The 16,765-nt window shown below is 45.9% G+C and overlaps 1 protein-coding gene across 1 annotated transcript in view; it reads right to left on the reverse strand.

Annotated features, from left to right (window-relative positions):
* The window catches only part of LOC139368712 (protein bassoon-like), a 172,675-nt gene that overhangs the window by 84,447 nt on the left and 71,463 nt on the right, over window positions 1-16,765 (reverse strand). Inside the window, exon 3 of the mRNA XM_071107995.1 lies at window positions 6,484-8,127. Within this exon, the coding sequence (XP_070964096.1) occupies window positions 6,484-8,127 (1,644 nt within the window). The remainder of the gene's footprint in view (window positions 1-6,483; window positions 8,128-16,765) is intronic.

Here is a 16,765-nt window from a genome sequence, read left to right on the forward strand (position 1 = left end):
AGCTGTCTCCGGATTACATCTTCAAACTAAGGGCAACCATGGCATCTGGGACAGAGAGGGAGGAGCGTCCATCCATGTATGCATCCGGGTAAGATAGTCTCGCTAGCTACATTTTCAGATATTACACGTTTCGAATTTTGTCAGAAATTCATTTTCGTTTCAAGTTAAAGTGTACTGTTAGCTAGCTAGCTACAGTTAGCTAGCTACAGTTAGCTAGCTAACACTAATGCGCGCTAACGTTACGTGTATGATCTGTGTAGTAATATCATTTGTATCTCAGAGCCATTCGCATTGCTACAGTAGTTGCATTGCTAGTTAGCTGATTGGTTAGCTAACTGCAGATTCATCCAGGGTAGTAACGTTATGAGTTGGGATTATGGTTAAGTGTTTAGTTAGCTAGCTACATGTCTAAACAAAAGACTCCACTATGCAAGTAATCATTTCAATATAATGTTAATGATGTCACTGCGACAACTGTTGATAGACAGTTGATAGTTGGTAAATTCATTCTGGCTATCTACTCTGATTTCAGCGCCCTCTCGTCTGAGTGTACCAGAGCGCAGAATAACTGACAAATTTACGAATGCTCAACACCCACTGAATAGGGCCGGTGTAAGTAAACGTTGGCAAAAAAGTGTAATTAAATTGTTGCCAGCAGCACAGTTGCAGTCATCAACGCTCTGGATAACATAAAGACAGCCTAACCTGCTCAGCTAGGACGAGTAAAATGGTCAGAGTGAGCTGTTCTCTCATTTGTGCCTGGAAGTAGCAAGCAAGCTTGCAAACGTTAGCCAGTTAGCTTGCGTGGTTGACTGCGGTTGTTAGGTCAGAACGCTTGGATCAACCCTACTCTGTCACGCCCTGACCGTAGATTGCTTTGTATGTTTCTATTTTTGTTTGGTCAGGGTGTGATTTGGGTGGGCATTCTATGTTTGTATGTCTTGGTTTTGTATTTCTATGTTTCGGCCGGGTATGGTTCTCAATCAAGGACAGCTGTCTATCGTTGTCTCTGATTGGGAATCATTCTTAGGTAGCCTGTTTTTCCACTTTTAGGTGTGGGTATTTCTGTTTAGTGTTTGTTTCACCTTGCAGGACTGTTTCGGGTTTTCCTTTTGTTATTTTTGTATTCAGTGTTCAGTTCCTTATAATAAAGATGAACACGTATCCCGCTGCATTTTGGTCTGACGATTCCTCTTCTTCCGATGAACGCCGTTACATAATCCTTGGCCAGAGCGTCCACTGCGCGCTCTGAACACTGAGAGCGAAACGCTCTGAATTTACAAACGGACAATCTGACAACATTCTGAGTTTACGAATGCCCAGAGCACACTCTGGCACTCCAGATTAAATGCACGAACACAGCCCTGGTATAAACCAGCCTTTAGTCTTGAAATATTTGGTTGTTTAGTACATGGCCTCGTGAATCCTTAAAGAAATGGATGGGGGGCCTTCTGAGTAGTGCAGCGGTCTAAGGCACTGCATCGCAAAGCTTGAGGCGTCACTGCAGATCCGGGTTCGATCCCAGGCTATGTCGCAGCCTGCTGCAACAGGGAGACCCATGAGGCGGCTCACAGCGTTGTCCGGGTAAGGGGAGAGTTTCGTGCTCTAGCGACTCCTGTGGCGGGCCGGGCCCATGCATGTTGACATGGTCGCCAGTTGTACAGTGTTTCGTCCGACACATTGTTGCGGCTGGCTTCTGGATTAAGCGAGCAGTTTGTCAAGAAGCAGTGCAGCTTGGCAGGGTCGTGCTTCGGAGGATGCATGGCTCTCGACCTTCGCCTCTCGCGAGTCCGTATGGTGGGACAAGACTGTAACTACCAATTGGGGAGAATTAAAAAATAAAATGTAAAAAAAAGAGATGGGTGTGGCTAAGGCTTAAGAGGGTGTTAACGATGTTGAATGGGTATAGACAAAGAAGAGCTCTCCAGTAGGTATACCAAAACATTCAAGGGCAATTTTCTCAAAAGTGAGGTTCTAAAGCAGAACTTCTAAAACTTCTAAACTTCTAAAGCAGAATTACTTTCCCATTGTCCCTCAACTGTAGTGTATGATATACACATTTCTATCTCTAAGTCTCTACTTTTATCCAATGTAAAAAACACAATTTCAAATGTTGCTACATAAGACCGAATCTCGCCGGTCGGTCACAAATAAAACACCTTCTTTAAAAAAATATGCATTTTACATCTCTGTGCTGCACTAAAATGTTTATTGTTGCCTGAGAGTTGATGAAAATGACAGTGTAATGTGATGTTTCTCATTTCAGCATGAAGTGAAGGATCGCATTGGGAGCAACTCAGACATATTTGCTAACGAGAGGGCAGTATGCTACAAGGTCTGATGAGTCAGTTGGTGTGTGTGTGTTTCTGTGTGTGTGTGTTTCTCTGTGTGTGTGCGCATAAGTGTGCACTTGTACTGTATGCATGCGTGTGCGTATGCAGGCCTGCTTTTATGCTGCCTGCAAGAGTGTGTGTGAAACACAGTGTGTCATCATTCCAGTCCTTCTGGATGACCAGCGCTGGCTGTGATGCCACTGTCCCATCCTCCCTGTCCTCTGTGTTATTTTCTTTCATGCCCTTTCATGTTTCATTACAGGCTGCATGGGAGAAGGCTGGTGCTGGATCAACCACGTCTCCACTGAGCTCCACTGAACTACACTCAGTTCCACTGAGCCACACTGAGCCACACTAAGCCCCACTCAGCTCCACTGAGCTCCACTGTGCTCCACTGAGCTACACTGAGCCCCACTGAACTACATTCAGCTCTACTGAGCCCCACTGAGCTACACTGAGCTCCACTGAGCCACCCTGAGCCCCACTGAGCTCCACTGAGCCACACTGAACCCCACTGAGCCACACTGAGCCCCACTGAGCCCCACTGAGCCCCACTGAGCTACACTGAGCCCCACTGAGCTACACTGAGCCCCACTGAGCCCCACTGAGCTACACTGAGCCCCACTGAGCCACACTGAGCCCCACTGAGCCCCAGTGAGCCCCACTGAGCCCCACTGAGCTACACTGAGCTACACTGAGCTCCACACTGAGCTCCACTGAGCTCCACTGCCTCAAAGGCCACTCTGTGGTAGAGAAAGGTTTCCATCTGAATGAATTTACAATGAATCCTGCTCTGTCAGGGGCGCAGAGAGAGCAGGAGAGGGAAGATTTTTTCACTCTCATAAGAGGGTACAGGAGAAAAGAGATGTTGGTGAGGAAAGGGAAATGATGAAAAGCTCCACAGTGAGAGAAATCCCACATGGTGAACGTTTAGCAACATTTGTTACATTGCGATCTACTTCTGTCAGTTCATAACAACACAGCATAAGACACATTTCTTTCCCAAGTGAATGAGCAAAGGATTTCATAATCTCCCTATGTATTAAATCAATCTTGAAAAACATGGAGTGAAGACCATGTGAACACCCTGTAGCTAATCCAAGTATTCTCTCTCTGTATCTCTCTCTCCATCTATGTCTATTTTTCTCTCTCTCTCTCTCTGTCCACACAGTATTTTCAGTACTGAAACGCTACTTAACATTGAGCAGCCCACAACCCACTGCTCTAATCTGTATATCATTATTAAGCCTGGAGTGGGAGAATTCAGGATGAAATGGAGGAGGATGCCAGGACTTTGGCCATTGGTTGAGATAAAGTGCAATGAACACATTTTGTTTAGTGACATGCATTTGAGGGAACTGCAAAAAGAAGGGGCAGAGAGAGAAGAAGAGTGCTTGATTAATAATTCAGAGGATGTGCATTATAAATAGTGAGAGATTAAATATGTAGAGGAGCACAGTGTACTGTACCCTCACTACCCTCCAGACCCGGGTTCAAACACTATTTGAAATTGTTTATCTGAGCTTGATTGAGCTGTCCTGGCACAATGGAACCAATGGAGGAATCACAATGATGAAAACTGCCGATCTGGTACTCTGGACAGACTAGAGGAAATGCAAAAAACATTTGGGCTGCTACCCTCCACAGCCCTCCCAAGGTCTAGCTAGCTGAGTAGGAGAACCCAACCCGGCAGGGAAAAGTCAACAGGTTTTGTTTGGTTCCCCCCAGCCTCCCATTCTTTAGTTTATCCTGAGACACTGCTTTGGACGTCATAAGTATTCTCTCTTTCTTTCTCTCTCTCTCTCTCTCTCTCTCTCTCTCTCTCTCTCTCTCTCTCTCTCGCTCGCTCTCTCGCTCTCTCTCTCGCTCTCTCTCTCTCTCTCTCTCTCTATCTCTCTCTCTCTCGCTCTCTCTCTCTCTCTCGCTCTCTCTCTCGCTATCTCTCTCCCTCTCTCTCTCTCTCTCTCTCTCTCTCTCTCTCTCTCTCTCTCTCTCTCTCTCTCGCTATCTCTCTCTCTCTCGCTATCTCTCTCTCTCTCTCTCTCTCTCGCTCACTTACTCTTTCTCTCTCTCTCACATCTTTTCACTTCTCATCCCTTCCTCTACCCTCTCTCCCTCCCCCTTGTTATTGTGGTCCCCCAGGAGCTCTCCCTCTGGACTCGCCACGCCACGTGACCCAGCTATAGCGTGCTCTTTCCAGAGTCTCCTCCACAGCCTGGCTCTCCATCCTTTTCAGGAGTGCTGCGTTGCTCGCAGGCTATGACAGGCCTCTCTTCTACTGACAGCCAGCCTACTGAAGGTTCTGCAGTAGCCCGCTACTCTTGAAAGCTTCCTGCCCTCCTTTGTTTGAAGCATAAATTGAGCCGACATTCAGCAAACCGCCTCTGCCCCTTTCTTTCTGTGCGCCCCTAACAGTTTGAATGGGCTGGGATTCCTCTTGGTGTATATTACTTGATTCAATGCATCTTGGTCCCCCACGCAGTCACTAAGGCTGTACTCTGGAATCTATTTATAGCCCGGCCATTATCTGTAGTTCTGACTGGAGGGATGAACATACAATGCAATACTGGCTCTGGCATTGACCCACTGTACTGTACAATATTCCCCACAGACCCTTGGGTAGCACCATGTTAACTCTATGATCTGCAACACTTACTGTTGGATCAAAAGGAGCAATGTTTCATGATCTCAATAATCTGAAATACAAATCATAATGTAAATAATGAAGTTATTTCAAGGTATTATTTAGGATGAAATTGTATCTCACAAGCCGTCCCTGGATCCCATATTTCACAAAGCTATCCATCACCAAAACACGGCCAGTAGGTTTGACTGAATTCAAACCCAGGGACATAAATGCCACTTTATGGTTTCTCCTAGGTTGCTTCTGCTAGGCTGTGAGTCTAGTGTCAGCGTGGAGGATTAAAAACACCCATTGATTGGTACACTGCAACAGCACCACTTTACATTCTGGTCACACTCATAGATGAAAGTCTGATCCTCCTTGAATCATAAGGGCTGAATTATAGCGGGAAATACATCTCCCATACATCTCTACATCTCCCATACTCAACCTTTTTCCCAGCCTCCTCAACGTCCATTAAGGAGGATTTCTGACCTGGATCTCTTTAGAGAGGGAGAGAATATACTATAAACTTATCCTCAACAATTTGGTCAACATCTCATCTAACATCCGTTTATGGACGATTTACTAAAGTATTTAGGACAATGAGGAGAGATTTCACCTCTGTATTGCCTACCACACAAACGAGTAGTATAGAATATAGAGGTTGTTTCCGGGACACAGATTAAGCCTTGTCCTGGACCAAAAAGAAAGCTCAATGGAGAATCTCCATCAAAAAATGCTTCTAGGTCCAGGAGTACAGCTAACGTTGGCCATGACTTACTCCCGAAAATCTCCATCAAAAAGAGAAGCTGCCTACCAGGCAGGTACAGTACAACCACAAAAGGCCTAGAGACTGAACATCCCTAATGTGGATGGTTTTACTAAGCCATTCAACAGCTTCCTCTACTGTGTCTGTCCATCTACTTTCATCCCTTGCTCCAGCCCTTCACTCCACCGTTAAATCTTTAGTATGCGCATGCAGTGTTCTCAAGGTCTGTGTGCTGATCTATAGAAAAAGGTGTGTGAGGGGAAAAGGGCCTGCTTTGGAGAGTTTCATTATCAATAAATGGAACAATTCTATTGAATACGAAATTAATGGAAGAAAAAACAGATGTTTTGTGTTCCCCACGCTCCCCTTTTGACCAGGTATTCAGAAAGAACCACTCGCCAAAATGGAAGAACTGCCTCTATCAATTGAGAAGGCAAACTAATAAGTACTGAATTGTTGCGAGGCAGACATGGTGGAGATGTAAACCTGCTAAGACACTTTTAGGTGTGATTACTGTGAAGAATTGAGCGAGCTGCATTACTCACAACGTAATGACAAACAGGAGCATGGGCCTCAGTGAAGGATCAAGGGCAATGAGAGAGAGAGAGAGAGAGAGAGAGAGAGAGAGAGAGAGAGAGATAAAGAGAGATAAAGAGAGATAAAGAGAGATAAAGAGAGATAAAGTGAGAGAGATAAAGAGATAAAGAGAGAGGGAGATAGAACATACAGAAAGAGAGATGGAAAGTCTTGCTTACCTCCAGGTGAGGCGCGGGGTTGAATCCACATAGGTTGCAGACCTGAGTGTGGCACTGGGTGCAGGAGTTGTAGCTAGGCGGCTCAGTGGTGCTGCCGATGTTGAGCTCCGTTTTACACAGGGGGCATTTGACTTTGGGCTTCTCGGGCTCCACCGGCTTGGGAACGGGCTCCTGTCTGGCCGGCTGCTGCTGCTGCTGTTGCTGTTGTTGCTGTGGTCCCTTCTGATGATGCACAGGTGATTGCTGCTGTTGGGGTGCTTTCTGAGTTGATGTATGTGGGCCACCCATTTGTGGTGCATACGGGCCACCAATCTGAGTTGGTGTGTGGGGTCCACCCATTTGCGCTACATGAGGGCCACCCATTTGGGGTGCTTGTGGGCCACCTATCTGGGGTGCTTGCGGGCTACCCATCGGGGGTGCATGAGGGCCACCCATCTGGGGTGCTTGCGGGCCACCCATCGGGGGTGCATGAGGGCCACCCGTCTGGAATGGTTTGGCACCAGGAGGTCCTTGTTGTTTGTTGGAAGGCCCACCCCTGGCAGGGGAGGGCTGGGTGGATGGTGTCCCTGAGAGGGGGTCCACAGAGGCCAGGGTGCTGGCTGCCTGGTTGAGGAGCGATGCCCCAAAGCCAAACAGTTTGGTCAGGCCGTCCTGGGGCGGTTGCCCCTGGGGAGCGGCGGGCCGATGGGAAGGCGACGAGCCGGCGCTGGCGGCCTGGCGGCCGCCCTGGTGCTGCGGGGAGCCTCGGCCCAGGTCTGGCTGGGAGGGTGCCTTGGCCATGCCCACAAGGGGGACTGCCCCAGGATGGGGAATCCGGGGCTGGCCGGGACCTCCAGGCCCTCTCTGGCCATATGGGATGTGCTGGGGGGAGCTTGTCGTTGACCCAGGCAGGGAAGCAGAGCCGGGTATAGGGTGTCTCTGTAGGCCAGGAGAGGTCTGTGGCTGATGCTGAGCTTGGGGTTTGGCCTGAGGCTGGTGCTGCGACTGGGATTGACCATAGGGCTGGGATTGACCATATGGCTGGGGCTGAGGTTGGCTTTGGCCGTAGAGCTGTTGCTGGGGTTGGGATTGACCATATGGCTGAGGCTGAGTTTGGCTGTAGGGCTGTTGTTGGGGCTGGGATTGACCATAGGGCTGTTGCTGGGGCTGGGAATGGCCATAGGTCTGAGATTGACCATGTGGCTGGGGCTGAGTTTGGTTGTAGGGCTGTTGCTGAGGCTGGGATTGGCCATAGGGCTGGGGCGGAGTTTTGCCAAAGGACTTGGGCTGGGACTGACCATAGAGCTGGGACTGGGATTGGGATTGTCCATAGGGCTGGGATTGGGATTGTCCATAGGGCTGGGACTGGGATTGACCATAGGGCTGGTCCTGGGGCTGGGATTGACCATAGGGCTGGGATTGACCGTAGAGTTGGTGCTGGGGCTGGGAGTGGGGTTTTGACTGTGGTGGGGGCTGGGCCTGGGGCTGAGGCTGGGGTTTTGGCTGGGTTGCTGGCTGAGCTGGCTGAACAGGTGGTGGCTGGACTATGGGTTTGGCTTGGTGGGATGGAGAGTGGATCTGCTGCTGGCTCTTGGAGCGTGGGGTGGTCATGTCAATGCCCAAGGCCCTCTGCATCTGGCAGTTGAGACAAAGCCACTCCTGTACCTAGGGAAGACAAACAAGAGAAAAGAGTTTGTTAAAAACACAATTACACCGATTAATTTCTCCTTTTTCATATTTTATAATGAAACAAGTAACTGGGCCACTCAAGGACATTCAGAGACTTGTTCTGAAGCCACTGTTGCGTTGTCTTTGCTGTGTGCTTAAAGTCATTGTCCTGTTGGAAGGGGAACCTTCACCCCAGTCTAAGGTCCTGAGCTCTCTGGAGCAGGTTTTCATCAGGGATCTCTCTGTATTTTGCTCAGTTCAACTTTCCAATGATCCTGACAAGTCTCCCAGTCCCTGCAGCTGAAAAACATCCCCACCAGCATGATGCTGCTACCACCATGCTTCACCATAGGAATGGTGCCAGGTTTCCTCCAGACGTGAAGCTTGGCATTCAGGCCAAAGAGTTCAATCTTGATTTCATCAGACCAGAGCATCTTGTTTCTCATGCTCTGAGAGTCCTTTAGGTGCCTTTTGGCAAACTCCAAGCGGGCTGTCATTTGCCTTTTACTGAGGAGTAGCTTCCGTCTGGCCTGATTGGTGGAGTGCTGCAATGACGGTTGTCCTTCTGAAAGGTTCTCCCATCTCCACAGAGGAACTCTGGAGCTCTGTCAGAGTGACCATCGGGTTCTTGGTCACCTCCCTGACCAAGGTACTTCTCCCCTATTTCTCAGTTTGGCCGAGTGCCAGCTCGAGGAAGATTCTTGGTGGTTCCAAACTTAATCCATTTAAGAATGATGGACATCACTGTGTTTTTGGGGACCCTCAATGCTGCAGAAATATTTTGGCACTCTGCCCCAGATCTTAGTCTCGACACAATCCTGTCTCTGACCTCTACGGACAACTCCTTTGACCTCATGGCTTGGTTTTTGTTGTTACATGCAAAGTCAACTGTGGGACCTTATATAGACAGGTGTGTGCCTTTCCAAATCATGTCCAGTCAATTGAATTTACAACAGGTGGTCTCCAATCAAGTTGTAGAAACATCTCAAAGATGACCAATGGAAACAAGATGCACTTGAGCTCCTCATAGCAAAGGGTCTGAATACTTGTGTTTTTTACATGTCTAAAAACCTGTTTGTCAATATGGGTTATTGTGTGTAGATTGATGAGGAAAATTTTTTATTTAATCGATTTTAGAATGAGGCTTATAGGTGCTGAATCAGAATTAGTTAGGTAACATAGATAAATAAGATGTTTTATTTACATAATATGCTTATGTGAGATACTTGTCATTAGAATGTTTCCCTTTGGACTATAGGGTAGGCAATTGCACTTATCCCTTCTCAGCTAGGGCTCAGTCACTTGGGGGAGAGGTCAGGCTTGTCTTCATATGTGAATGTATCTGTTAAACCATCTGGTGCTATGCAGAATATCAGAAGGGGAGGAGGACAGAATGGAACATTGTCTTCTTATGTGAATGTGTCTTTAACTATTCTTAAACCATGTGAAGGGATGGCGTGATTAATGGGGAACCAATTAAGTGTCTCCACAATGTCCCTCCTTTTCCCATTGGGGGGAGGAGTATGGCAGTGTCTGTAACCATTGTATGTCCCCTCTGATGTTGCACTTATCTTGAGATAGTATATGACCTAGAGGCTCACTCCCCACTTATCCAGGTGTGGGGAGAAGAGGGGGTTTACTTGAGATGGGAGAATATAATTGTTGACAATTGATATATGCCATTGGATGAGGTAATGTTTTTGTACTATGAAGTACCAGGAATGAGATTAGAACCTCGTTTTAGAGACCAAACTGAACGATAATTTATAGCTAATGCTATCTGGCTATGGGATACTTCTCTCTCAAGTAAAAGGCCCTCTGTGAAGTTTTCCTAAGATCTGTTGTTGAGAGGGGTGTATCTTGGCTATAAAAGATCTTGGTATTCTTTTGTAGGGACTCTCAGAATTCATTATAGACACTGAATTGATCTGAGAGTCAAAGGGCTATAGTGAAGCTCATATTATTAAAAGAGGAAATTTAAGTATAACTCTGACTGGTGTGTGGTTTCCAACTCTCCTCATTTAGTAATACAGGAAATTACCACGACAGGCTGTAACGTAACAAAAAGGGAAGGGGTCTGAATAGTTTCTGAATGCACTGTACAAGTGAATTGTGTCTATGTATGTTTTCATTGTCCAAGTCTTGACCTATGGGACTGCTGGACTGTCCGTTAACACAGTATTTTTTTTATCTGTCTGCCCCAGCCTCAAACTCAGCTTAACTGGCGCCTCCAGAGATGCAACCTCTCTCATCATCACTCAATGCCTAGGTTTACCCCCACTGTCCTCGCACCCTGCCTTACCCTTGTCTGTTCACTATGCCCTGAATCTATCCTACCACGCCCATAAATCTGCTCCTTTTATTCTCTGTTCCCAACACACTAGACAACCAGTTCTTATAGCCTCTAGCCGTATCCTCATCCTACTCCTCCTCTGTTCCTCTGGTGATGTAGAGGTAAACCCAGGCCTTGTGTGTCCCCATGTGCTCTCATTTGTTGACTTCTGCAACAGTAAATGCCTTGGGTTCTTGCATGTTAACATCAGAAGCCTCCTCCCTAAGTGTGTTTTATTCACTGTTTTAGCACACTACGCCAACCCTGATGTTCCAGCTGAGTCTGAATCCTGGCTTAGGAAAGCCACAAAAAAAATCAGAAATTTCCATCCCCAATTACAATATTTTCCGTCAAGATAGAACTGCTAAAGGGGGCGGAATTGCAATCTACTGTAGAGAGAGCCTGCAGAGTTCTGTCATACTATCCAGATCTACAGATCGAGCTTCTACTTTTAAAGATCCATCTCTCCAGAAATAAGTCAATTACTGTTGCCGCCTGTTATAGACCCCCCTCAGCTCCCAGCTGTGCCCTGGACACCATATGTGAATTGATTTCCCACCATCTAACGTCAGAGTTCGTACTGCTAGGTGACCTAAATTGTGATATGCTTAACACCCCAGCCGTCCTATAATCTAAGATAGATGCCCTCAATCTCACACAAATGATCAAGGAACCCACCAGGTACAACCCCAAATCTGTAAACATGGGCACCCTCATAGATATCATTCTGACCAACTTGCCCTCTAAAAACACCACTGCTGTTTTCAATCAGGATCTCAGCGATCACTGCCTCATTGCCTGCATCCGTTATGGGTCCGCGGTCAAACGACCACCCCTCATCACTGTCAAACGCTCCCTGAAACACTTCTGCGAGCAGGCCTTTCTAACCGACCTGGGCCGGGTATCCTGGAAGGATATTAACTTAACCTCATGCCCTCAGTAAGGAAACCTGCTTGTTCTTTAAAAGTGCTTTCCTCACCATCTTAAATAAGCATGCCCCTTTCAAAAAATGTAGAACTAAGAACAGATACAGTCCTTGGTTCACTCCAGACTTGACTGCCCTTGACCAGCACAAAAACACCCTGTGGCCGCACTAGCTTCGAATAGTCCCCGCAATATGCAACTTTTCAGGGAAGTCAGGAACCAATACACACAGTCAGTTAGAAAAGCAAAGGCTAGCTTTTTCAAACAAAAATTTGCATCCTGTAGCACAAATTCCAAAAAGTTTTTGGACACAGTAAAGTCCATGGAGAATAAGAGTACTGTGCAGTAATGTACTTCATCGACCTGGTCAAGGCTTTCGACACTGTCAATCACCGTATTCTTATTGGGAGACTCAACAGCCTTGGTTTCTCTAATGACTGCCTCGCCTGGTTCACTAACTACTTCTCAGATAGAGATCAGTGTGTGAAATCGGAGGGCTTGTTGTCCGGACATCTGGCAGTCTCTATAGGGGTGCCACAGGGTTGGATTCGCAAGCCGACTCTTTTCTCTGTATATATCAATGATGTCGCTCTTGCTGCTGGTGATTATTTGATCCACCTCTACGCAGACAATACCATTCTGTATACATCTGGCCCTTCGTTGGAGACTGTGTTAACTAACCTCCAAAAGAGCTTCAACGCCATACAACTCTCCTTCTGTGGCCTCCAACTCCTCTTAAATACAAGTAAAACTAAATGCATGCTCTTCACCCAATCGCTGTCTGCACCTGCCCGTCCGACTAGCGTCACTACTCTGAACGGTTCCGACTTAGAATATGTGTACAACTATAAATACCTAGGTGTTTGGCTAGACTCTAAACTCTCCTTCCAGATTCACATTAAGCATCTCCAAATCCAAAATTAAATCTAGAATCGGCTTCCTGTTTCGCAACAAAGCCTCCTTCACTCATGCTGCCAATCATACCCTCGTAAAAATGACTATCCTACCGATCCTTGACTTCGACGATGTCATTTACAAGATAGCCTCCAACACTCTACTCAGCAAATTGGATGCAGTCTATCATCCATTTTTTCACCAAAGCCCCATATACTACCCACCACTGTGACCTGTATGCTCTCGTTGGCTGGTCTTCACTACATATTCGTGGCCAAACCCACTGGCTCCAGGTCATCTATATGTCTTTGCTAGGTAAAGCTCCGCCTTATCTCAGCTCACTGGTCACCATAGCAACACCCACCCGTAGCACACGTTCCAGCAGGTATATTTCACTGGTCATCCCCAAAGCCAACACCTCCTTTGGCCGCATTTCCTTCCAGTTCTCTGCTGCCAATGACTGTCTGACTGACGTGCCCAAAGTAAAGCCAGGATATGCATATAATATGTACCATTGGATGGAAAACACTTTGAAATTTGTAGAAATTTTAAAATAATGTATGAGACTTTAACACAATTGATATGGTAGGAGAAAATCCAAAGGAAAACCAACTGGAACATTTCTTTTTTGAGATGGAAGGCTATGCAATTCCAGCTCCCAGGTTGCAATTCCTATGGCTTCCACTAGATATCAACAGTCTTTTTTCAAGGTTTCAGGCTTGTTTCTTCCCAAACGAGGGAGAACTCTGAGTTTTGATACTGGGAGTCAAAGTTGGAAATCAGTCTGTGCGTGCGCAACGAAGAAGATGCGCACTTGCTAATTTTACTTTTCTATTGAACATACTTTTTTCCGTATGAAATATTATAGTTTATTTACATTTTAGGGTACCTGAGGATTACATAAAAACGTAGTTTGACTTGTTTTAACAAAGTTTAGCTTTTTGGATTCCTTTCTCTGCATGTTGAACGAGTGGATTACTCAAATCGATGACGCCCACTAAACAGACTTTTTGGGATATAAAGATTGATTTTATCTAACAAAATGACCATGCATGTTGTAGCTGGGACCCTTGGGATTGAAAATCAGAATAAGATCTTCAAAAAGTAAATTAATATTTAATCGCTATTTGTGATTTTACGAAGCCTGTGCTGGTTGAAAAATATTTTGATGTGGGGTGCCGTCCTCAAACAATCGCATGGCATGCTTTCGCTGTAATGCCTATTGTAAATCGGACAATGCAGTTAGATTAACAAGCTTTTAACTGATATAAGACACTTGTATGTACCTAGATATTTAATATCCATCATTTGTATGATTATTTATTTGAATCGCGCCCGGCAATTTCACCGGAAGTTGTCGACAGGTGTCCCGCTGGTGGGACGCTTTGAGCCGATCATGCTTTTTGCCTGGTCCCAGATCTGTATGTGTGTTTACCGTAGCCAAATGGTCTGACTATCGTAGTTGGCAAAAATCACGTACAAATCTGGGACCAGGCCAATCTTCCTCTGCACACACACATGCAAGCACATATGTACAAACATGCATGCACCTCCCTAGATCCTCACACACACACACACACACACGCACACACACACACACACACACACACACACACACACACACACACACACACACACACACACACACACACACACACACACACACACCACTTTGTGTCCTGATTGTCAGTCATTAATCCAGGGGGTCACTTTAAACTAATCAAACTAATCCAGTGGTAATCCTTTTCCCCCTGTGTTCTGTCTCTCCATCTCTCCACAGTCTCTCTCTGTCTCTCCACCAACTGAATGGAAGGATGGAAGAAGGAGGTGTCCTGTTCTAATCATCCAAGGCATTATCATAGCATCTCAGCCCGTCTCAATGCACCCACTCATCACTCCTCCAGAGCAGTGCAGCAGCGTGAGGGAGTACTCAGGAGCTCTAATTTAATCTGTCATTAATTACTGGGAGAGCAGGGGGCAGTGGGGAGGTCAGCCCAGGAACTAGGAACTCTACTAAGGACTAAGAGGATAGATGAGAGACACAGCCAGACAAGGGTGATGCTATAGATAACTTTGGAGTTGGAGTTATATCAGAGATGTTGTTGTTTTAGAATTGCAAGACTCTTTTTTGATGGTAGTGTCATGACATTGGCCTGGGGGTAGGTTTATGACAGTCATAAATACCTCTTCCCCCCTTTTTCCTCTCTCTACCCTACTGATGTTACATTTGCAAAACCCTTGGTTAACATAGAGATTCTGGGAACATCAGAAGGTGGGGGGAAATGAACTATATTCTGGTAATCCGACCAATTGAACATATGCGGTGGTACTTAATGAATATGATGTCGGTTCGGTTGTCATCTGAGACATTCTCATCAATGATAAGATGACATAAACTCTACAGTGGAAAGTCTACACATCAGAGTTATCGGATTCACATGGAATTGTTGTTCAATTTAAATGTTTGAATATGAAATTATTCGTGATGGGATGAAATGTGATTTTGGCTTCTAAAATGTGAGATTTGGGTTTTCATAAGACAGGGCTCTGCTCAATCATTGCCCCGCCCCTGTGAAGGGACATGGGCTATAAAACTTTTCAAACACGCCCTCCTCTCCCTTGCTATATAAAGCCTTGATGACAATATATCCTCCTGTTCTGAGGACGTGAGGACGACGGTCCGATGTCAGAATGGTTCAGATAATAACTACAGGTCGAAGCCAACATCAGTGTGAGCTTTGGTTGCGATTGGTATGAACTTTGAACTCTTATTCACTACAGAAGTGATACCTCCTAGCCGTTGAGTTAGCAACAGCCGCTGCAAACGAGGGTTAGGAAGGAACAGACAGAGTATCCCGTCTACCACACAACAACGTTACTACAACGTATTCAATTTACCAGCAGAGACATTCTTCAAAGAACAAAGGACTCGGTTGGGCAACACGGCCTTCCATCTACCACCAACCTATCGAAGCGCAGCTCAGAGTAAATATTTATTGCATTTTCCTTTTCCAAATGGGCAGTGATTTAGAATGCATAAATACTGTAGATACTGTATTTACGATAGCACAGCTTCGCCCTTTGTTCCTCAGTCTTCCCGCTCTTTCACTCAAACCCAGCCCTTTTCCTTTGTGTAACAAGCTGTCATATCTGTTCCGCCCGCTAGGGACGTTTTCCTTTAGGACGTAATTTGTAATCAAGTTATGATTTAAATATGTGTATGTGTAATTCTGTGTGATTAGTTAGGTATTTAGTAAATAAATAATTAAACCCAATTTTGTATTGCTGATTCAACTTGTTAGCCAGGGTTCGTGCAGATAACCAAGAATTTACAACTTTCAGATGAGACTGAATTAAGATGCCCATTAATATTGACTGCTATTGATGTAAAATATTACTAGGTCTTTAAGAGTTTATTCGGAAGATAACAGCTCTATAAATATTATTTTGTGGTGCCCGACTCTCTAGTTAATTACATTTACATGATTAGCTCAATCAGGTAATATTAATTACAGAGAAATTATTTTATAGAATAGCATGTCATATCACTTAATCCGGCATAGCCAAAGACTCGACAGTAGTGTGTCTAAAGCTATTAGCTGTATACATGTAAACAAACACACTGACAGATCAGCCTTAACAAAGTAAAAAGCGGTCGGAATGTCATTGTTTGCGGAAAATAATGTCTGACAGCAAACTCCGACACGACAAACATAGCAATGTCCGTGGCCTGTTGACTTGCACACAAGTGTGACACGTAGGCAAAAACCAGCTTCACGCCGTCACCACCGACACCAGCTGCCCCCCATGAAAAATGAATCAGAAAGGTTAGGAAACCCAGCTACTGCTAAACTAACTAAATGGTAAGACCACAAACACAGATGTTCAATATCCTTGTTATTGGTAGATGGATAACACTAGTACAACTACCTATAAAAGTAGAGTAACTAAGCACTGTGCTAGCATGCCAACATCCAGGATATAGAGCTGACAGGGGACACACACACACACACAGTAGTGGTGATGGTTATGGTGCTGGTGTTGTGGTGGTGGTTCTGGTAGTTGCGGTGGTGGTTGTGCTGGTGTTTGTTGTGGTGCTGGTGTTGGTGTTTGCAGTGGTGGTTGTGCTGGTGGTTGTTGTTGTTGTGGTGGTGGTTGTGGTATGGGGGGTGCTGGTGTTTGCGGTGGTGGTTGTGCTGGTGGGTGTTGTTGTTGTGGTGGTGGTTGTGGTAGGGGTTGTGCTGGTGCTGGTGGTTGTTGTTGTGGTTGTGGTGCTGGTATTTGCGGTGGTGGTTGTGGTAGGGGTGGTGCTGGTAGTTGCGGTGATGGTGCTGGTGGTTGCTGTGGTGGTTGTGGTGGTGGTGCTGGTAGTTGTGGTGGTTGTGGTGCTGGTATTTGTGGTTGTTGTGGTAGTGGTGCTGGTGGTTGTGTTTGTGGTGCTAACTGAGTCGTATCATTGAGAAACAGCAGGCCGCTCCAGAAAAG

Source organism: Oncorhynchus clarkii, chromosome 16, assembly GCF_045791955.1.
Source record: "Oncorhynchus clarkii lewisi isolate Uvic-CL-2024 chromosome 16, UVic_Ocla_1.0, whole genome shotgun sequence".
Taxonomy (NCBI): Eukaryota; Metazoa; Chordata; class Actinopteri; order Salmoniformes; family Salmonidae; genus Oncorhynchus; species Oncorhynchus clarkii.